The following is a 23,981-nucleotide window of genomic DNA, read 5'->3' on the forward strand; positions in this document are numbered from 1 at the left end:
TGTTCCTTGAATCTGTATCTGAGCAGGCAGTTACTGAGAACGTTGTGATGACTTTGGTGGGTGTCTCTGATCCCTTGCTACACTGGCTTTGCCTCGCAGCTCCATCACACAGAGATCCTGCTGTGTCGGCATAGCAACTGCATCTGAACAGGTCCTATGTGAGTACTGTTGTGGCCAGGCGGATCCTTTGCCTGTAAGGATCACTGATCCCTAATGTACCCGCATCTCTACAAAGACGGTCTTCAGAGACAAATAGATATCATATTTTATGCCTAATCTGGAGGCTCCTGAAAATCGTGCCTGGAAGGGCAGGCAAGTGCCTGAAAATCGTGTCCGGAAGGGCAGGGGTCACCCGCTGCAACCCTTCCCACTTCCTGAACCTCAGCACTGCTGTCCTCGAAAGTAGGTCAGTGGAGGCGGATGACGCAGTTCTCGATGTAGTAACCTGGGATTGAATAGCGGGACAGTGGCTACAATGATGCCATCTTGCGTCCATGCCCCCCGCAGTGCCCACCCATGTCGAAGCAACACCCACTATTATATCCTCCCACATGGAGCAGCCAGACAGCCCAACATATCATACAGCTTCTGCCACTTTGTAGGCAGCAGCTGTGTTATATTGTGATGATTCTCCCGGAGGCATCTTCTCTGACTTGGGGCCTTATTCTGGTTCACTCTCAGAGGCAAATTCCTTCTCAAATAGACAAAACCATGTGCACTGCAGGTGGGGCAGATGTAACATGTGCAGAGAGAGTTTGATTTGGGCGAGTTATTTTGTTTCTGTGCAGGGAAAATACTGGCTGCTTTATTTCTACACTGCAATATAGAGCTCACTTTGAAGTAAAACCCCACCCAAATCTAGCTCTCTCTGCACGTTACATCTGCCCCACCTGCAGTGCACATGGTTTGTCCATTTGAGAAGGACTTTGCCTCTGAGAGTGAACCAGAATAAGGCCCTTGATGCTTAGTCTGAGGGAACAACATTGGATCATCTGCATGAACACCGGTCATATGAGTAACCCTCTGGTTACACAGGGTGACCGGAGAATTTGCGCTGCCGAAGCCAGCAAAGTTGGGTCCAAGGATGCAGCCACTGTCATTACAATGCCGCCTGTCAGTGTTGTACCTAAACCAGAGGGTTCCTGAACATCTCTGAAATAGGTCCAAATTCTGTATTCGTTGGCATTTAGGGGGTGATTCAGGACCCACTCGATGTGGGCCCGAATTCACTCCCCTGGCCGATCGTGCGGATTTGTGCATGCACGAATATGCGCATGTGCATACCCTTGGCACGAATGCCTTCGGGGAGTTATACACCCGCCGGGCGTTTGCTCCATAGTGGGGGGGGAAGGGGGGGGGGGAGGGGGCGGGCATGGGTGGCTGATGCAGGGGAACACCCAGCGTTTTTTTGGTGTGCCCACAAAAACGCTGGGCGTGCTACGCAGATGTGTCAATGCCTGCTCACATGACATCAGCGTCCAAATTCGGAGGAAAGCGTTCAGATGAGAAGCAAGTGCTGAGGAAAAAAAATCATTCGATGGTGACCGACCATCGAAGTTTCCTTCGTGTGGCCGCATGCGAGTGGATGTGTAAGCGCACACAGCCACTCACATGCAAATGTAGGGCTTTGCCCTGTGGGTGGTGTTTACTTGCTCGCTAAGCAGCGAATATGTGCTGCCAAGCTAGTAGGTCTGAATCAGGCCCTTCATTTGTTGTTGTTATTTTGGGGCAAAAAAACATTCTGTAATAATTCTATAGGCGTATGTGCTCTACAAATTACATTTCGGGCCTTATTCAGGTCTGTTCGCAGTAGCCTTTCGTTCGCATGGGGACCGATGTTGTGTTACAGCGCATTTCTGCCTATGTGCATATGCAGGGTGCGTGCACCCACTGCGAACAGCCTGTGGGGGCGGAGAGAGGGGCGTGGGGAGGCGGGCGGCCCCATTAGCATATGGGAACACCAGGCATGTCATGGGCGTTCCCATGAGAACGTTGGGCTTCTCATGCTAATGAGGCCAAGACGTGCGGGGGGGGGGGGGGGGGCGGGCAGCTGACATCACCGGATGGCAGCTGCCCGCCCACTTCCTTCAGAACATGCACGCATATGTAAGTTTGCTTAGAGCACGTTCCACATAATTCGATGGTCGCCGAACGTACACGCCTTGCGAATGGTGGGCCGGCGTACCACCAATCACAAGGCAGGATTAGGTTGACTCGCAAGTATGCGAATTCGCATCTGAGCGAATCAACCAGAATAACCCCCTTAGTCCATACTTGCCTACTTTTGAAAACTAGTTTCAGGGAGATTATAGTTGGTAGTAGAATTTTGTGCAGAGCCCCATTGAGGGGGCGTGTCATGCTCCACCCAAAGGGCGTGTCTAGTTCCATATATGGAGAGATTGTGAAAAGAGATAGTGAACGTGGCACCTAGAAGCGTGGGTGTGCACTGCTACATCTGAGAGGAATCTTCTAAAATGACTTATATCCAAATGTAGATGAGCCCCAAAGCAGTTAGTAAGAGCTACTGTACTTGGTAAACTGCTGGGAAATGGCGCTGATGATTCAATGTAAATGTATCTGTCTCTCATTCCTTTTTCCCAAAAAAAATGTAACAGTGTAATGTGTGCCAGGTGACATGAGGGAGATTGCTAGACTAATCAGGGAGAGAGGGAGATTGCTGCTATTTCAGGGAGTCTCCTGCAGAATGCAGGAGGGGAGGTAACTATGATGTAACAGTGTAATGTGGGCTAGGTGACACGAGGGAGATTTCTAGACTAATCAGGGAGAGAGGGAGATTGCTGCTATTTCAGGGAGTCTCCTGCAGAATGCAGGAGGGGAGGTAACTATGATGTAACAGTGTAATGTGGGCTAGGTGACACGAGGGAGATTTCTAGACTAATCAGGGAGAGAGGGAGATTGCTGCTATTTCAGGGAGTCTCCTGCAGAATGCAGGAGGGGAGGTAACTATGATGTAACAGTGTAATGTGGGCTAGGTGACACGAGGGAGATTTCTAGACTAATCAGGGAGAGAGGGAGATTGCTGCTATTTCAGGGAGTCTCCTGCAGAATGCAGGAGGGTAGGCAACTATGCCTTAGTCCTACATTTGTGTCATTCTAGCCAAATGCCTGTTTCAGGGCAGATTGGGAGAACGGATCGCCTTTCCTACAGACAATAATCTTATTGATGACCTAAGACATTAGTAATGTGCTTATACATTAACACGCATCGATCGTTACTGTCAGCCGCCTGACATAATAAACCCACAGATTTGCAGCACTGGCCATACATCTTGGCATGTTAGACAGAATGCATTTTTCACATCTACCTCTACAGATTTTCAATACAGAATAAAATTGTCACATAATGATCAATCTAATGTTTATTGCAGCTGTGAGGCATCAATACTAGGATCAGCCGAGGATTTAGACATCATGTAATCAAAATGTGACTAGTCCCGGCTCCAATATCTCATTGTTCTACAGCTACGGGATAAATATAGAAGTAAGTCGTGTTTATTTGGCAGGCCTATGGAGGTTGCATCTTAATTCTGCATTGTTTAGGGAGCAGCAGAGAAATTATGTTATGTTATATTAACAACAGTTATCTACTCATTACTGTTCTGCAGCTGTAAGAATCCATGGTTTCCCCCAGCCCCCTGAATGGTATTAGTAACCAGTCTAGAACACTACATGATAATAGAATTCATTGATATTGCTTACATATATTTGCGCAAATTTATGTAACCAATATCTCTGAATTCTATTACAGGTAGAGTCTCCCGAATCCGGAGATCTTTTATCCGAAATATTCCAAAAAAAGTGTTTTTTTTTAGAATATTAAGGATCCCCCCGTCCCTTTTTTCATACTTACCAAGTCCCCCGATGTCCACGGCGGCCTTCAGGATCTTGTCCAGTGTCTTCAGCTGTCCCAGGAGTGCATTGCGCGTGTGCGCCTGTGACATCACCGCTGAAGAAGATCCTGGACGCCAGGGAAAGCCGCGGGACTATTGGGGGGACCAGGTAAGTATGTAAAAAATAAATAAATAAAACTTGTGGTCCCGAGCATTTTGCATAAGGGATACTCAACCTGTATCATGTAGTGTTCTAGACTGGTTACTATTACTAATACCATTCAGTTAGCTGGGGGAACCATGGATTCTTACTTTCTCAGTATTACCCCTCCTTCCATGCACCTGAATGGTCTTACAAAACTAATTGAGCACTTGCCACTATCTATACAGTATGTCTGTTCTGCAGCTTTTATTGGAAGGGGTAATAGTGGGGGTGTGGTGTAGGGTTCCGATAGTCAGGATCCCGCCAGTCATTAGCCGACTCAGACAGCCGGACTCAGACAGCATGGAGAGCGCAACAAAGCCCCTTGCAGGCGCGGTGGCTCGCTACGGTCACCACCTATTCTATTCTTCCTCTATGGGGGGCGTGGACCCCCACGAGGGAGAATAGCCGGTGGCCGTCGGGAACACGTCTGTTGGTGTTTTAACAGTCGGGATCAGGGGTGGCTCTTACCTCTGTGGAGAAGGGGGGCTGCTGCAATGCCGCCACCCCCCCCCCCCTCCACATCTGCTGATGGACCCCACTTCTATTGCTCTCTGGTTGCCACTGATGCCTGCTTCAGGTCCTGACCCCCGTTGCGGGCACGGTAGCTTCTTCGGTACTGCGCATGCACTGGCCCCATCCTCTATGGACTGCTTTGGCAGCAGTCCATATAAGCATATTCACGGTCCCAGCGCATGCGCAGTATCGTTCTCGCATGCGCAGGATCTGTTTTTATGGGCTGCCGCCGCAACAGCCCGTAGACGCATCCCAGAGGGAGGGAACACCTCATAATAGGACTGCCTTGGGTGACTGGCAGGTCGGACTTCCAATAAGAAGCCACTGACAGTCACAGTGAAGCCAGTGCAGTCTCACAGACTGCATCTGGCTTCACAGAGTGGCGGATTTTACCTGGGGGGAGCTGCAGCCCTGCAGCCCATAGGTAAAAACCGCCACTGGTCGGGATCTCGACATCGGGTAAATGATAGTCGGGATCCCTACTCTCGGGACCCCGTCCGGCACCCAATAGTGGCATGTGTATATTAATACAGCAATATGTGGGTAGAGGCACTACAACAAAGGTAGCGTTGTCTTTGTGCCTATGTCCGTATGGGGGTGTGGATCGTATTGTCGACCGGAATTAGGTCGACAGTCATTAGGTCGACGCCATTGGGTTGACAGGCAGCAAGGTCGACAGGTGTCTATGTTGACATGGGTTTAGGTCTACAAATGCGTTAGGTCGACATGGGTTAGGTCGACAGGTCGCGAGGTCGACGTGGTTTTTTTCACTGTTTTTTTACTCGAATGTCAACAGTCGTCATGGACTCAGTTGGAAGTCAACAGCAGCCCCTCGCATCGCTCGCCATGCTTCGGGCACGGTGCCTAGCTGTGCTCGGCACACTATTTTATTCTCCCACATCGCCCTAGTGGATGGTAGGGCATGAAATACCACCTGTCGGCACATGTCGGCTCAAAAAACAGTGAAAAAACCCATGTCGACCTCATGACCTGTCAACCTAACCCATGTCGACCTAGACACCTGTCGACCTTCATCCATGTTGACCTAGAACCCTGTCGACCCAACGGTGTCGACCTAATGACTGTCGACCTAAGTCGGGTCGACAATACGACTGTATCCACCATATGGGGTAGTTAGTGAAAAAAATGTGACTCTCAGAAAGTGAGAATCCCGTCGCATGCAAAATTGCGAATGCATCACATACAGCAATATATTCACAGATCCATCCACTAAAACCAAAACATTGAACAGTTTTATTTCCATCTGAGTAAGTCTGGGGCTTCCACTAATATGCTAAACAACCCACCTGGAAGTGGTCATCGATGACGTCAAAGACCCACCCACAAAACGCCTGTTTTCTTCTCTAAACACTGGCTTCCTGTCAATCAAACGCTGACTTTTATGCATACAGATTATTATTTGCACATTGGCGCTGTGCGCGCACAAGGTGAGCGCAGCACACACGCAGTCATCCGATAATCAGATGGATTTTGAATTCTCTAATTAGCGATCCCTGCTGAATTAGACCCTTTAATACATACGGAGACAGCAGATTCTAGGGACTGAATAATTATAAACGTTTTGCTGGAATGGTGTGTGCCAGACTGTAGTCTATAGGGTCATATGTACTAAAGCCTTGGAGAGTGATAGGGTGGACAGAGATAAATTACCGGTCATCAGCTCCTAACTGCCATGCTACAGGCTGTATTTGCCAAATGAGAGTTAGGAGCTGATCGGTAGGTACTTTCATTCTCCACTTCACCAGTTTTGTCGGCTTAGTACATCTTGCACGTTATTGCTTTTTTTAATTAACCTTTTCTTGCCATATTAGAACAACTTGTGCTACTATGCAATGTAATAATGCCGAGCACATATGATAGATGTAATTGCTCATAGCATTGTAATATTGGGGTAGATGTAATATAGCGGCGCGATAACACTTCCTGCTTTGCCTCATTAATGAGTTAGCGCACGCTGACTTCTTCAAACATGGGGGAGAAGCGGTATCAGTGCACATAACGTGCGCTGATACGCCTTCTCCCCCCTAACGGCACTTCATACATCTGCCCCATTATTACCAAATAGAGAGGAAGATTGGTGTGATCACATACAGTCCATACAATTAAACGAAACTGAAAGGCCAAGCAGGACCTTACGGCACATGCCCGGGCCATAGGGAGGGATATGCAAGTATCACTGCTCCACGACCCCTGCATCTGGCTAGTACAGCGGTTCCCAAACGCAGTCCTCAAGTCACCCCAACGGTCCAGGTTTTAGGTATATCCATGGCTCAGCACAGATGACTGATTTACTAATTAAGTCACCTGTGGCCAAGCATGGATATACTTAATACCTGGACCGTTGGGGTGCCTTGAGGACCGCGTTTGGGAACCCATGAGCTAGCTGGTGCCTGGACTGGCACCCAGTATAACTGCTGCTTGGAGCATCTGCATAAGTGCCATGTGCGGTATGTAGAGCCACCAGGACAGTACATTCTCCTGCTAGAAGCCAGGCGCTTGCATACAATCAGGTATTTGGCGGCCAGCACAGGGCAGCATTGAGAGCAGCTTTGGCGTTAGCTGCAATCCCTGCGCTTACAGAATGGGGCATACATAGTGGAATGACCACCTTTTCTGGGCTCACTTTATTTCTGTGATATGAAGGAATAGGGAATGGTTGCATTAGGCAGACTTAGTAGTTAAGCCAGGTCTGGTCTGGGCCCAGAATTCATAGTATAAATGACATCTTTACAATGATCTCTTGACCAGTCTCCGGCAAGACATTTTTCATAACCAGTCCTGTAAAGCTCTCACTATATGGAGATAAGGAATTATGTGTCTTATAGGGCCAAATTCCCAAAGGTAATAAATAGACTCCCGAAGTCAAACCAAGTCAACACTGCTTGGGAACCAATCATCTAATACTGTATATAAAAGTGAAAATGTGTCTGTCCTTCTGTCTTTCTATACAAATCCACAGGGAAGATCGGGAAATTTTACATACGTATTAAAACACGGCCGAGGCAACTAAAAAAAAGTTCTGTTCATTTTTTATTACATCAAACTTGGTACACATATTACTTACAATCTGTGAACAAACACTCTGGGGCTAACACACCCCTAGCACCCCTAGGGGTAAGGCAGCACAGAGTATTTCAGAAGTTAGCATAACTCTTATATGGCTGGAGCAATTTACAACACACTTGGTACACATATGACTTCCTATCTGGGAACCAGCGGCGTAACTATAGCACCGCAGCCCCCGCCACCGCGGGGGGGCGCTGTGCATGTGGGGGCGCCGGGGGCTGCGGTGCTATAGTTACACCCCCCCCAATCCCCGCAGACTTACCTATCTCGCTGGTCCCGGCGGCTCCGTTCTTCTGCTGAGGACCACCACAAAATGGCCGCCCCCATATAGCACACAGTTCTCTGAAACTGTCTGCTGTATGGGGGCGGCCATTTTGTGGTGGTCTTCAGCAGAAGAAGAACGGAGCCGCCGGGACCAGCGCGATAGGTAAGGCTGCATGGGGATTGGGGGGGGGGGTTTGCATGGGCGGCGGGGGATTGGGGGTGCTTGCCGGGGGGCCGCGGCAGGGGGGTGCCCAAAACTTAGTTATGCCACTGCTGGGAACAAACACTGTGGGGGTAAGACACCCCTAGTACCCCTAGGGCTGAGCCAGCAGCACAGAATATTTCAGCAGACGCTATAACCAAACTTGGTGCACATATCAATTAGAATCTGTGAACAAATACTGTGGGGGTAACACACCCCTAGCACCCCTAGGGGTGGGGCAGCAGCACAGACTATATCAGGGAATGTATGATACAGTATGTCAGTGATGACAGGGCTGCATATGACAGAGACAGTGACATGATGTGAGGAGGAGAATGGAGATAGCAGGAACCCACACACTGATAGTTATATAGTGGCAGTAGCAGGGTACACCAGCAGCACAGAGTATATCAGGCTATGCATAATGTGCTGCGCTACCACGTAACTTAACGAACAACTAATGTTATTTATACTGTGTGTTTTATATTTAAATTGATTTTTGTAAGAAAAAAACATTCTTAAGATCCCAGGCAACGCCGGGTACTCCAGCTAGTTTAAATATATATTTGCAGTGGTGATACTGTTGCTAGAACTATTTACAGGCAACTTATATATTTGTGTCTGTTATACCCAAATCCCTTGTGTGGACAATATACATGTTCTATTTCCTAAGAAACTATTTTAAAATATTGTCCAGTAAAAGTGCATTTTTTTCCCTATATGCATCATTGCCAGTGGGGTTAGGAGATCCTTCAATATACTCTACAGCTGTGAAGAGGTTAAGAATTCAAGTGTCAGAGACAAGATCAAAAGCACACAGGTCCCTTTTGTCAGCCAGCAGTAAGGACTGAATGGCAGCAATCTAAATATTGTCAATCACTTCTGCTGCGGCTCCCTGTGACCTGACCTGTATAGCGACCATTATAAATGGCACAATAACAAAAGCTCTCATCTGCCAGGGAACAGAAGTCACAGCGCTATTATATAGATGAGCCTGAGCTGAAACAATAATACAATAGAGTCCTTCCCAGCACTACATTACTGGCTACTGTCTGGACATTTACCATTTTCTCCCACTTTAAAAAAAATACAGGTCTAGAGTTCCAGGAGTAGGGAATCCTAATACAAGCCAGAGTAGAGTCAGGAGGCCGCATGATAAAAGTATTACACAGCGACAAGTAACTCTTCAACTGTTCCACAAGTATCCCCCGCATTCCACTTGTGTCTATAAAATGAGCACATTTCTTGTAGGTTTTACTCTGCCCTGGTCCTCCTCTAACCACCCCACGAAGCAGATTCTAAGAGACAGAGCCGGCCCTAGGCATAGGCAAACTAGGCAAATGCCTAGGGGCATGCAGTTCATACAATTGATCCAGTAGCAGCAGAAGCGCCAGGGTTAATGGGTGATTGGGTTGTAATAATATGTGGTAGACATGTAAGCGTTATTACTGTGTGGCATTATGTGTATAAGGATATTACTTATGTCTGGTATAATTTTTAAGGGGAGTTATTGTGTGGCTATATGTGTAATGGGGCATTACTAATGTGTGGTATAATATGTATGGGGCATTAATACTGTGTGCCATTATTTGTATAAGTGTCTCCATTACTGTGTAGCATAATGTGTATAAACTAAATGACACTACTGTTGTGCAGTGTGAATAAAGAGCAATGTAATGTGTATAAGGAGCAATACAATGTGGTGTAATGTGAATAAGGAGCAATGGGTCAGGGGCTGGTCTGGCAACAGTGCTAGAGAGGGCACCATCCAAAATATTGCTTAGGGCAACAAATTAGCTAGGGGTGGCTCTGCTATAGGGTACATTTAATAAAGCTTCTAAAAATGAAAAGTTGTTGCCCACAGGATACACTCAGATTCCGTCTATCATTTCTCTATTGCAACCTTGAAAATCTAATTGGTTGACATGGGCAACATCATCTCTTTGACTTTTTAGAAGCTTTAGTAAATTCACCTCTGTCCCTATGTACCTATGTCCAAGTTCTATTCATGAACTGAAAATTCAGCAAAATGTGATCTGACAAAGACAGGACGCAATGAGGTCCTGCAGAATCTGAAAGTTCTATTGGAACCCTTGTTATGTGGTCTGTTCAGCACCGAGGCTGAATTCTGCATCGCACACTGTAGCCTGATATAAGAACGCCGGGGGGCCTGTGAAACAGAGAGACACATTCAGCTAAGTGACCCTCAGCAACAAAACACTTTAACGGTTGTGACAGACCTTTGTCATGTAAAGCAAACGAGTCCTAAAACAGAGCGAGTGCATTAAGTAAATTACACGAGAGTGTAATCCACTTAATGATGTCATACACAAGTAGTTAGTAAGTGCACTAAATGTGACTGGCGAAGGTTTGCTTGTATTTATTATCAGACAACAATGGAATAAGTCAAGACTCATAATCATAACACACACACACACACACACACACACACACACACACACACAATGAATCAGGCATTGCACTTTTTTGCTTATCCCAGGCCAGTTGAACTTTCCATAGTGATTCATTGTGAGGCTGTTTCTAATACACAGAGGCCTCTAATGGTCAAATTCTAACTATCATTAATTCCTGCTGTATTTTTGAAAATGCCAATCATTCAGCTTGGCTCAATTACTATGCACGGTATACTGTAAATGGCCTTCAGAACTAGTAAGTGTACAGTATATAATCCGGTCCCAGCTCACACAAGCTATGGGCAGGCACAGGAGAACGCTGGATACACTTTAAAAGGAGATTCAGTAAAGAAAAAGAAAGCAATTATATTTGGCATAATTGCAGTGGTGTCAAACTCATGGCCCTCCAGCTGTTGTCGAACTACACGTCCCAGCATGCCCTGCCACCGTTTTAGCAATCCATTATATAAAATCTGCGGCAGGGCATGCTGGGACGTGTAGTTCCACAACAGCTGGAGGGCCATGAGTTTGACACCACTGATTAAAGGGGTAAGGGTCATAGGGTAAGCATTAGGTCAACAATGGGAAAGTCAAAATAGTTACAAGAGTTTCTCAAGTTTTTTTGTTCTAAATTTCGATGTACGTCAACATGGGCACCATATCAGTGTACCGCGTCCGCTCGCCAAGCCTCGGATATGGTGCACACTATTATATTCTCCCTCCATGCCCTATTGGATGGTAGGGCATGAGATACCGCCGTTTAAAAAAAAAAAAAAAACACGTGAAAAAACATATCGACTTTTGACTCTACCTTTCCATTGTTGACCTAATGCTTGTGTCAACCTTCCGAACATGTCGACTTATTTCATGTGTCGACCTATCCCAATTAAAGTATCCAGCTTTCCCAAGCCCCAAGCACCATTATATTACAAACTACGTGCCCAGAAGTGTCATAATTCCTAAAGTGTGTTGGTCTACAAAAGATGCACTCCAAATGGACATCTCTCTCTCTTTCTCTCTCTATATACAGAGAAAGAGGGTGTGGCCAGGACACAAATGGGGTGTGGCCAGGACACAAATGGGGCGTGGCCTGACTACATCCCGAGAGTATGTTTAGTGCTTCTGAAGTATCTGAATGTTTGTTGCTCCCAATGCCCCATTCTTTACCTTGCAGCACCTGTCTACTGCTACTGTGCAATACACAGGACATACACCATAACTTTCTGATCCATGGGACAAAGCTGATTGGGGTGGTGGACAGAGCCCGCAAATCTGACGGTTATAAGTTTTGAACCCAGTCCGACACTGTGTAACGCTGTCCTGCAAATAAGTCTTGCATTATTTTCCGCACTGCGCATATGGCCGGGCTCAGACAATTATGAACAATTAAAGGATTACCGAGATGTAGGCTCGTCAGCTGTACCTCCACTTGTCGCTTTATGATGAGTGTAGTTGATTGGCTATGGGGTGTTCGCATATAGACTGTGTTCAGAGGCAGTGGCGTAACTATATACATGTGGGCCCCATAGCAAAGGTTTGTAAGGGCCCCTCTTTATCACCAAATGCTGAAAAATTTATACAGCACATGATACTTTGACAGGCAAAGTGGGCCCCTCTCAGCTCTGGGCCCCATAGCAGCTGCACCCCCTGCACCTATGGTAGTTACGCCCCTGTTCAGAAGGCATGTCAGGGGGGGCGTGAGCGGTGCTAAACATATGCAGAGGCCCCTCTGGTTTCAGACAGAGAGACCTTATACTAGGGCATTTAACATACAAGGAACAACTTGAAATTCTGTGTTAATACACTTCACATATTTAACACATAGATTAAAAAAATCTCATTAAATTACACATAGCACCGTGATGCTCCTTGTAACAAGTTGCACAGTGGGAAAACATTTCTAATATCTTCCATGAATTTCTGGTACATGTAGTGCTTCTCACAATAGTACACACCAGGCACCAAAACAGAGTAACACAGGAATGAGACGCTACTTTTAAAGGGGATATGTATCAAGCCTATTATAGAGTGAAATAAACAAATAGGGAAGTTGAGCATAGCTCCACCAACCAATCAGCTTCTATCTAACATTTTATAGAATGTACTTGATAAATGTTCTAGCAGCTGTATCTAGCAGATGTATAGTTGCTATGGGAAACAAAACTTTTCCACTCTTTAGAAGGTTTGATACATCTCCCCCCCCATAACACAAGTCATTTGCGTAGGCAATTTTATTGCTTCAATCTGAAAGATGGCAAATGCTCTGCAACATAAATGCCAATCAAATGTAATATTATGCTCGGTTGACAAAAATACCTTATTAAAATAAAGCATCTTAGACATTCTAATGAAGACATGATAGGACGGTTAGAAGTTTGAAGACTGGAACAGTACCTGTATACACCAGAGAGTTGTCATCATTGTCGGATGCAGGCGGCGGTGTTGCTGCGTCGCTCCCCCTTTCCGCGCCCTCCGCGTCTGTTGAGAATAACATCACATCTGCAGATGTAGTCATAGACGTTACAGAAGTTGCTGTTTTGATCAGCACAATTCCAGACACATAACAATCCAGGCCCAGAAGCAGATAGATACACATATAGAGCAGGCAGGGAACTTTTCTGCGAAACATCATATTCAGCAAACTCTTAAAATATTGGCTTTCATGTACGTCTCAGGTTCCCACCAATTTTCTCTGCATTTGATGTTTCTAGGGTCTTAATTGTAACCTCTCCAGTGCACCTTGTCTGCAGCCTCTCAGCGTGAAGACTGCCTGGAGGACATGCTGCGAGGCAATCAACATAGGATGTACTGAGCATATGGAGAGGGGAAGGCAGGCTGGCTGAATGCTAGCATTGCTAATTTTCTACCTTATTGTTAATCAAAGCTATTGACTGTGATCACTAACCATCATTGCTCCATCTCCTGACAATTGGAGTCTCTTGGGAGTAACCCTTTGTTGGGAAAACAGGAGGAGAATAAGGAGCGGAAAATGGGGACCTCTATAAGACAACGTGAAAAAAGAACCATAGGAAGAAGGGAAGCAGCAGGCCGGAACATCTGTGGGGTGCATGCACGGTATAACAAGCAACTGAGAGACAATCGTCAGTCTGTCTGTCTGGCGTAAAGATAAATCTAATGTCCTGGGTCGAAAGACAAAAACACACAGGGCCAGATTTGCTAAGCTTCAAAAAGTGATAAAATGGAGAGTGATAAACAGCCAGCCAATCAGCTCCTACCTGCCATGTCCCAGACTGTGTTTGAAAAGTGTCAGGCAGGAGCTGATTGGCTGGCTGCTCTCCATTTTATCACTTTTGAAGCTTAGAGAATCTGGCCCATAGACCGTTGTATATTGGACAGTGTATGTTGTCATTTGTAAGGGTATTATACAGATGTGGCTCCAACATGGCGCAGGGGCAACTTGTATACCGAGATGCGCGTGCACTCCGGCATGTGGGTGCATCTTGCGCACCATTAGTATTACATTAGCCGTCAGCCCCAGCACAGCCCGACACTGTAAGTTGCAGGTGTGACTAGGCGCACCAAACGGGCACCCGCGGCCACATTGCAACCACAATGAGCCTGGCTTCATCTGTAGGTCACCATTGAGCTTGGTGCCTATGTGCAGGTGTTAGTTTGTCGATCTAGAAGGTATTGGACAATATTTATTAATATTTACGCTTTTATAATGAGTTCCTAATGCGTACTAATGTGGTCATCACAAATCATTGGTGAATATTTAATAAAAGGGTTCAAGAAGAACACACAAGGGGGGACATTGTAGTCCATTCGGACGGTGCCGAATTTGGCCTCATTCTGATGGTTGGTGGAGTGCCCATGCGTACGGTCTTTTGTGCGCATGTGCAGGTCCATTGTGCAAACGGCCGTGGCGATTCATGATATCGACGGGCCGTTTGCATGGGGGGTGGCAGCTGGGACAGGAGTTGCCCATGCAATGCCCAGCGTTTCATGGGTGTCAGTCTGGGTGTTCCCATGCAAATGGCGGCTTGACGCGGGTGCCGGGGGCGGGCCGCGGCGGCTGACGTCACAAGTCAGCCGCCAGCCCTGTCTTCGACCGGAAGGCCGCAAATATAAGTCAGTCTCATCTGACTTATATTTGCGTGGCCTTAGAAATCATTCGATGGTCGACGACTACCGAGTGATATCTCCGCCATCGGGACATGGGATTGTGACATATCATTGTTATCAATTTTTCATCTCGGTAGCTGCCATGTTCTCATTAGCATAGCTAGTGGAAAACGTTGTTTGGGACATGTGAGGGGCTGTGTCTGTGACATGGTTGTGAGAGGATGCGGCTGCGTGGGGCAGCAATTCGGTGGGTGGCGGTCCAGGACCTGGTTTTGCCTTGTAAATGATTGTAATTTGTTATTATGTTTCATTTATAAGGTGCTACACTGGTTCCTTAGCAACATAAAAAAGGATACAATTGACAACAAGATACAATAGAACAAACTAATGCAGACAGTATATATGGTACTTATGTATTAGCAGGGCGCCCAATTAGCATACGTATGCTAGCATAGGGAAATCGCATCGCATTGCATGGGCCGTTTTAGTGCCGTGCGATGCGATTTCCTATGTAATTTATTCACTGCGCAATCCCAGGATTTGGCCGCTAAAACCCTGGGATTTCAATCCCGGGATTGGAGTCTCCAATCCCGGGATTTCGGGATTAGACTGCGCATGCATGTGCTCAGACGCTGCCCGACTTCTCCCTTCCCCGGCATTGTGGCTTTGTGCAGCGTGACGAGGCCAGAGGTCACGCTGCGCAGGCCAAGCAGCTGCACAGCCCTGTCCTGGGCGCGCAGCATGATGAGGTCATCGCCCGGCCGCCCGCCCACCTCCCTGCCCGGCTCCAGCTGCCGGCTCGCGGCGTGAAGTGGCCGCCTCCCGGCATCAGTAATCGCCCGCCCACCCTCCCAGCTTCTCCGCCCACCCTCCCGGCCGCACCGCACATGTAAGTAAATATGCGGGGGTGGCCGGGGCGGGTTTTTTTAATTAGAGAAGCCAATCCCGGGTATCCCGGGATTGGACATTTTTCAATCCCAAATTCTGGGATTGAAAAAATGCTCCGGGATTGGCAACCCTAATCGCATCGCACCTCCCGCAAAATTGCATGCGATCGCAGATTTGGGTGGAGATTAGGGAGGACTACAGAATGGTCCTACAAATATTGTGGAAAAGGAAATGGGAAAGAGATTGGGTGGGATGGAGACAAAAAGGTGATACCTAGACACTGAACCTGTGGAACAGAAGAGAGGGTGGGAGTACAGGGGGGCTTGGCTGGGGGATAGTTGACGAGTTTAGTTTTTCAAATATTCAGTTACTGAGGCATTGTGACATTTAGGAATAGATGGCTGACAAACAGAAAGTGACACATGAGCGGATGGAGAGAGAGAGTGAGTGTATGCGAGAGAATGTATGTATCGTTGACACAGAAGCTTACTAAGGGCTTATGGGTAGAAGGACGTTAGATGGTGATCCAAGGACCGACTCTAGAAGAAACCTTACAGAAAAGGGAAACGTAAGGGAGATGAAGGTTCATGTGGATACAGCGAAGTAGCTGTTGAACAAGTAGGAGGCAGAGGAGAGATCTTAGTCCTAACGGTAATGAAGTGGAGGGTATGGAGGAGGAGCGATGGTAAATGAAGCTGCACAGTCAAAGAGAACAAGTATTGACATTGGTGAGGGCAGAATTAGTGGAATGAAGAAACAAAAAAGTCAGATTAGGAGTGGTAGGCGAAGAAGGTGGTGAGGCGGTACATACAAGGTTGGATGAAACACGATAAGAGGACAGTATTTAGTGAGGGTGTCAGCTTCAAGTTTACAAGAATGAGACTAGAGTCTACTTGAAGGATGAGAGGTATAAATTGACCAGGGTGGCAATGTGGTAGCATGCTTTGGCGGGGAAGGCACTGGAGGAGGCGGGAGAGTGGAGGTTGCATTTTGTCCGTTTTCATATGGAGAAGAGGGCAAAATCAATTATGTTGCCACAAAAGCAGTTTTGTCACAGCAGGTTGCGCACGTTACTTATTAGACCACATCTGTTAATATGAATTACACTTTTAGACAAATTAATATATATAAAAAAAAGATACAGTAGGAATAACTTGAGAGGCTCAGAGATTTATGGGGCCTACACGAGTAGCGATATGTGGAGATGAGCGTACTGATCACTCAGAACACTCAGCAAACGCAAACAGCGCTGCACAGCGATGTGCCACTTTGCGATCTGTTAGGACCAGTGTTCTCAGTGGGAACACGGCAGCAGAACATGTATAGATCACAGACAGAGAGTCCAGGTTAAATATGCCACAATTGGGTGCAAACATTGCATACATCTGTTCTGAATCTAGCACACTGCCTGATTGTTGTGTAAGCTTGATTAATAGTTTTTATACAGTATGTTTATACAGTATTGACATCTGCATACCTCCCAACTTTGAGAGCTCAGCAGGCGGGACGCTGCTGCTGCGCGCCGTAGGCCATAGGAAATTTCCGGGGGGGGTGGCCTATTTCGTGACGCCACGCCCCCATTTTGCCGCTATGGGGGCATGACCCAGAGCGTTTATTCCCAGCATGACCCAGAGCGTTTATTATGGCACAGCGTTTATTCCCCGCTGCTTAGCAGCTGACAGGGGGGGACTCCCAACAGCCCCCCCACACCGCGGGACACTGCCGCCCGCGGGTGGGACAGCAGGACAAGCCCTGATAATCGGGACTGTCCCGCTAAAATCGGGACTGTTGGGAGGTATGCATCTGTTCCCCTGTTCCAATGGTAAAGCAATAACCCTTGCTAGATATCAACATAATCCATTATATCAGTTTGCAGAAATGTTTTTGCCCATTTCTCAGCACATAGTGGACTTGATTCTGACATTGAGGGATATGCATGAGCTGCTGTGACATTTGTCGTAACCACTATAACTATTTATGCTAGTGCTGCAGCCAATCAGATTTCTGCTGCTCGAATCCACCATGGTGAACATAAGTCATACCATTGGATACAGGCCACACACTCGGACCTCGGAGCATCCCTAAAGTTGCTTAGAATGTCTGACGTAGATTGGACACTGCATATTTTGGAGCAGTCCGTGACACCGAAATGACAAGCCCACTGGTACAGCTGCCAATGCACCTATCCCCTCATCACCATCCACAAATGCCTATCAGAAATGCATGGATCTCCGGGCAATTCTGATCTACGTTTCCTACAGTAGCTTGCTTGGTGAACATGTCACAACAGTGGCGGATCCACCAAGGGGCGAGTAGGGGTGGTCGCCCCTGGGCCCCCACACATCAGGGGCCCCCACACTCCAGGTGGGTGGGTGGCAGGCAGTGGGGTCTAGACGGCACCTGGACAGTCAGCGACCTGCTCTCTTGTCACACTGTCTTACCCCGCTCTCCCCACCTGATCACCTTGTGTTGTCCGGGGCCCCCACAGACCTTAATCCGGCCCTGTGTCACAATGAGGTTGTCTTAAAAAAGTCCATAATGAGGACCAAAGTGTCAGGTATGGAAACTATGTGAATAAAGCTCATGTTTTTATCTGCTGTGCCAGGGACAGCATACTTCCACAAGGTGAATTTGGAAGATCCATTTCAGGATTTGGAGCAGCAGCAGCACTAGTGAGATCCAATCTGGGTTTTCCTATGGTGTAGTTTATATATTGTATCTGATAATAAACAACACCTGTTACTGCCTGTTAAATGTTTGTCCAAAGCAGTGGGTCAGGGTTGCCAATGCCTTTTAGTGGCTGGGCAAAAGGCTGGGGAATGTGGGGATTACATTAGGGATCTTTGGAGTGTTCCCATACTGAAAAGCATATGCGTTACTGGCTGGAAACCTGCCATGCTGTAACCCAAGATCTGCCAAGCTGATACTGTGTATGCTGTCTACCTGATACAAATAAAGAACCAGACCTTATTTCATCCAGTGTATGTGATTTGTTGTCACTATATATATATATATATATATATATATATATATATATATATATATATATATATATGTGCGTGGGTGTGTATGTGTATGTATGTGTAATGAGATTAAGAGTACAGCTGTTCATCTAAGCACAGATCAGAAAACCGTTTTCTTTGCTATACAACTCAATTGTCAATGTTATTCCAAAAAAACATTATGTTTTTAGACCAGCATTGTTAAAATTTATTGAGAGCTACAATTTTAATATTAATCTAAATTAATCCAGTGATATTTTTTATTGAATCTACTTATGTGCGCGGAAGATAACATGCACGTAAGTCAATGTTTGCCATAAATACTTCAGCCTTGATAGTAGAGCACAGTTCATAAACTGAAGCAGTTACGGAAAAGGCCAAGTTCAGCCATTGTTGAAAACAATGCTTATGTTATTAATAACGTTACCATGATTCATATAATATAACCAGTTCATGAAATTTATAAACTGAATGAAACATAGGCCAAGGTATTTACAGCTTTGAAGACGTCATATGGCAAATAAATGTATTAAACAGATGAGAACAATTCTTTTATTCTGTGGCCAGAAAGAGAAACAAACTCATCAATGTTTTGGAACCTGAAGACCTATTAGTCTCCAGCTCCATTATATAATCTCTCTTTATAAAAAGACTACAGTATGGGCCCAATGTAAAAGGATGTGACAATCAGAAAGTGAGAGATTTTGGGAAAGTCTTCCCATTTTCTTAAAGTGGCAATCATTTACACTGAAAAGAACAAAAACAAAATAAATTGATTTTGCAATGTAATTGATTGCCTCTTTTCAAAAAAATGGGAAAACTCTCCCAAAGGGGAATATTCAATCTCCCGCCGCCATTCCTGGTGGGGAAATAGCGGCGGGGCCCTATTCAATGCTGTCTTCCCCGACAACATTGAGCAGAGATCTCGGCAGAACGTGCCTGACTTCACAAGCAGTCGGGCACATTCTGCTGAGGACGGCTGGGAATTGTCGCGCTCTGGGCCGCAGCTCACCGATTTCCAGCCGCTTCTCGCTGCCATGCCCCCTTCTCGGCGCTCAACAGGCGGTACATTGAATACCGCCTGCAAAATCACTGTTGAGCCGGACGAGAACGGGACTGGGTCACGGCTGTTGGGCCAGCCCGACAATCGTGACCCTACAATGAATACCCCCCAAAATCTCTCACTTTCTGATTCTCACACCCTATTACATTTGGCTATTTTTACAAAAATGTCTGCATATAAGATTCTGCACAATACAAAATACATTTAGCTAGTATTTGTTGGATATTAATATTATTATTATTATTATATTTTATGTAAATAGGGACAATGAAAAAAAATGTACAGTACAAACAAATCCAATATACGTAAACAGACAGAACTAGATTAAATCCTAATAAAACAGTGACATACTGTAAGTGACAGATGATGACATTAGTACTCAGTGATTCAGTGTTCTAGGAAGGAAGTATAGATAGGATCACTGAGTCACTGAGTAGCAGCACATTGGAGACACAGATATGCAGGGTGAGAGCAAAGGGTGGAGGGTACTGTCCGTGAGAACTTATAGTCTAGAGAAGTGGGGGTCTAGCTGGGAAGAGGTGAGGGGACTGGACAGAGGATGTAAGATAATAGTGCAATAAGGGCTGGTAGGTTGTAATAAACAGAATGTTTGAACCCATACAGGCCAGTGGTGAGTCTGATAGGGCAGAAGAATGAGGGGTAGATGTATGAAGCAGTGATAAGGGAGGAGAAGTGATAAAGTGATAAAGTGCCTGGTAATTTATCACCGGCCAATCAGCTAGGGCAGTTAGAAGCTGATTGGCCGGTGATAAAGTACCAGGCACTTTATCAGTTCTCCTCTCTTATCACTAGGGTGGCCAATCCCGGGATCGGGATTGGCAGGATCCCGGGATTTGGCCCCTAAAATGCCGGGATTTCAATCCCGGGATTGGAGTTTCCAATCCCGGGATTTCGGGATTAGACTGCGCATGCGCAGTCTAATGCCGGGCAGCGTCTGAGCTAGGGCTCAGACGCTGCCCGGCTTCTCCGGTCCCGGGCAGCGCGGCTCTGCGCAGCGTGACGGCGTCAGAGGTCACGTTGCACAGGCCACACAAACAACCGCCTCATCCATGCGCGCCGCGCTGACCTCCGGCCGCCTCGACGATACCGCCCACCCACCCAGGCTGCCTGCACTCGCCACTTACCGGACCCCAAAGCATCGCCCGATGAACCAGCCAGCCACCCACCTAGGCTGCATCCTCCTCCATGCCCAGCTCCATCGCCCACCGGCCCAGCCGCACCACAATTGTAAGTAAATATGCGGGCGGCCGGGGCGGGATTTTGTATAGGAAGCCAATCCCGGGATCCCGGGAATCCCGGGATTGGGCATTTTTCAATCCCGAATCCCGGGATTGAAAAAATGCCCCGGGATTGGCTTCCCTACTTATCACTGATTCATACATCTACCCCTGTGTGATATGCAGGAGTGGAGGGAGGTAATGGGACAATAACAACAAGGTGAGAGGGAGTGTGGATTGATATAAGGTAGGAGATGTACATGGGGAAGAGAAATTCAGGGCTTTAAAAGTGAGGGTGAGGAACTTCAACTGGGTTTTGTAGGGAAAGAGGAACTAATGAAGGTGTGCAGAGGTTAGATTCAAGAGAAATGAAAGAGGAACCCCAGAGAGTAGGTGGTTACACTCTGGGGTCACCTTCAGATGTGAGATGACAAGGGCATGAAAGAAAGATTTGGTAGCCTCGAGCGTGAGGAAGGCTCTGCATATTGGGCAGGTTAAAGCAGCAGTTCCGTGATGTGACAGAAATATGGGAATGAAGAAATTGGAGGAGTTGAGCATGACACCCAGGCTGTAGACACCCATATATATAAAAGGCTGAATCCTCACCTTTTTGAGGTGAAGTACTGCCAGTGACCACTAGAGGCCACTTGACATACTAAGGGGTAGATTTATTAACTGGCAATCAGGGGAATATGCCATAACGCATGGGGATAGCGCTTCCCCTGATGCATGACACCCACTATGCTGCGTTGGAGATCTTGCGTGAGTAGTGAGATCCCACGCATGCCCACTGCAGCCGGCCGGGGGAAAGGAGACAGCCGTCAGTGTTAACTGATGCGCTGTCATCAGGAGGAGGCATCGCCAGAGGGGAGAGTTTTTCGCTCCCCTTCTTTGGCAGGCAAGGTGTTCATACATCTTGTTGGTCTCCCCTCCTGCTTTGCCTCATTAATGAGGCGAAGCAGGAAGTGTTATAGTGGCGCAATAAGAGCTGCTATAATAAATCTACCCCTATATTACTCCTTAACAGAAAGTGAAACCAAAATGATCTGTTTCAAACTTCCTGAATGTGCTTAGAACTTCCTGGATATGGACAGAGGGAGCAGGGAAAACAGAGATTGGAAGTAGGGGCAGATAGGGACTAAGCTGTCATTATGACTAGTATTATATAATGCCATGAGATAAATCCCATTAGAGCTTTGTGTACAATACAGTATATTTGATTATTACTTTTTGAAAGCTAAGGGGGTCTGTATACTAAGCCTTAGACGGACATAAAGTATCAACCCCTGACTGACATTTTTCAAACACAGCCCATGGCTTGGCCGTTAGGAGCTGATTGGTTGGTACTTAATCTCTGTCTATTGTATTCCTCTCCAAGGCTTAGTAAAGAGACCCCGATTTCTGCATCCTTGCCAGGATTTAATATTGAACATAAATTTGCAAAAATTCATATTGCAATAGATCAATATGCAGAAAGAATGAATCTGTCAAAGTCCTTCTATTTCTTAATTAAGAACATAATGTCTGCTAACAGAAGCGATTGGATGCTTATACTGGGGCTGTTCTCCAGCATATCTATCTGCTAGCAGCATTCTCAAGTTAACACAGATTTTGATGACCCGAACCCGCAAATTGCTCTGAGAATACTTTCAATTGAGCAGGGCGTCTATTAAGACGACACCAACAAGAGGAAAACACCACCTCTAATATCTTGGCTTTATAAGAGCTTCAGAGAGTATCCGGACTGATTGCAAACTATTTAAGCCTGGACGTAGTCCTAGAATCATTTAGATTTTATATTATTGTGTGAAGACATCCACCAACACTGAATCTCGGTGTGAGGTTAACTACTGATTTGCCATACCCCTGACGAAGTCCCTTGTGACGAAACGCGTTGGATTTTATGAATAAAAGGACCATTTGTCTGACTGGAGGTCATCTTCTTGTTTGAAAGAGCAGACGGAAGAACCGTGTGTGTTTTTTAAAATGACTGATAAACATATCAGTATAGTGGACTAAAATGCTAGGTGGTACCCCTATTAGCGCACTCCGATAACCCCCATTTTTGCATTAAGAACATAATGTGCCTCACCTTTGATTATATGTTAATTAAGCGTCACAATGACCACTGGCGCAATTCAACCTAGTTCTGGCATTGAGACAGCTGACCTAAAAATCTGCTGTCCTCAGGAGTCTTTTCTCCACTACTTTGCCTGACTCAGCAGGTCTACTGAGCAGGGTAGCCCTTGGGGGGGCTCACCAGGCACACCGGATGTTCAAGAAAGGGGAGACCCTGCCTACCTTGTCAGTCCCGGGCATCACAATTTCTGATGGTGGCGCTGCTACTGGGGACACATGCTCAAGTTCCAGCAGAAGTGGCTGAGCACTAACGGATGGGTACCAAACATAATCCCTATTTTGCAGCTGGGACCAGTGACTGAATGTCCACAAGGCAAACTAGGCCCAGTAGCCCAATAAAGATATCCTGGGCATCCAAAACTTTCCCAGAGAAGCATTGCACAGCTACAGCATGATGTTATGACATCACATGGACCACAAAGTCCCTTTGGTAGGATAAAAAATGTTTGTTCATACAAAATGGTTTCATCCACTGTACAGTGTGCGGGCAGTCATTTTTACTTTAAATGTGACACAGGTATTTAGCCTACTTCCAGAAGACCTGGAGCCAGATTTGTACACATTGCCAATGACGGCTGAAGTCTATACAGCACCTGCACACTGCTAGCGGTGAGGTCCCCCACGGCGGCTGGAGCAAACACGCCGGGGACAGAGGTCAGGCATCCAGGTAACCAGTGTTGTTCGCTGCACTGCAGATAGCGTCCCGTCTCACAAGCAGCAGCTTCAAACAGCCGGGCTGTGCGAGCCCCTACTACAAGCTGGGAGCCATCATTAACTGAGGAGGGTATGGGTAAAAACCGGACCAGGACAAGCCCCCCAAACCACCGGACCGAACATCAAACTCTGCATTTTGGAGCTTGTAGCGTAGGGGGAGGTGTCCTGTCTGGGGGTGTTGTCTGGGGGACTGCCTGTCACTCCTGTCACCAGGGAGAGGAGGAGGGGGAGAATAAAGCCTCCCTGTATGGTCCGGGCATGTGGCAAAATCTGGATGGTCCGAACCACATGGGGAGGCTGTAATCTCCCCTTCCC

The 23,981-nt window shown here is 46.7% G+C and overlaps 1 protein-coding gene across 4 annotated transcripts in view; it reads right to left on the reverse strand.

The window, feature by feature from the left end:
- ROBO1 (roundabout guidance receptor 1) overlaps positions 1–23,981 on the reverse strand; it is a 940,924-nt gene that overhangs the window by 413,229 nt on the left and 503,714 nt on the right. For 3 of the 4 annotated variants that reach the window (XM_083171919.1, XM_083171920.1, XM_083171918.1), the window contains one exon: positions 12,931–13,014. The exons of the other annotated variant lie outside the window; for it this stretch is intronic. In XM_083171919.1, coding sequence (XP_083028045.1) covers positions 12,931–13,014 — 84 coding nt within the window. The remainder of the gene's footprint in view (positions 1–12,930; positions 13,015–23,981) is intronic. 4 annotated transcript variants of the gene reach the window in all.

This window comes from Crinia signifera, chromosome 2 (genome assembly GCF_055691185.1).
Source record: "Crinia signifera chromosome 2, ASM5569118v1, whole genome shotgun sequence".
NCBI lineage: Eukaryota > Metazoa > Chordata > Amphibia > Anura > Myobatrachidae > Crinia > Crinia signifera.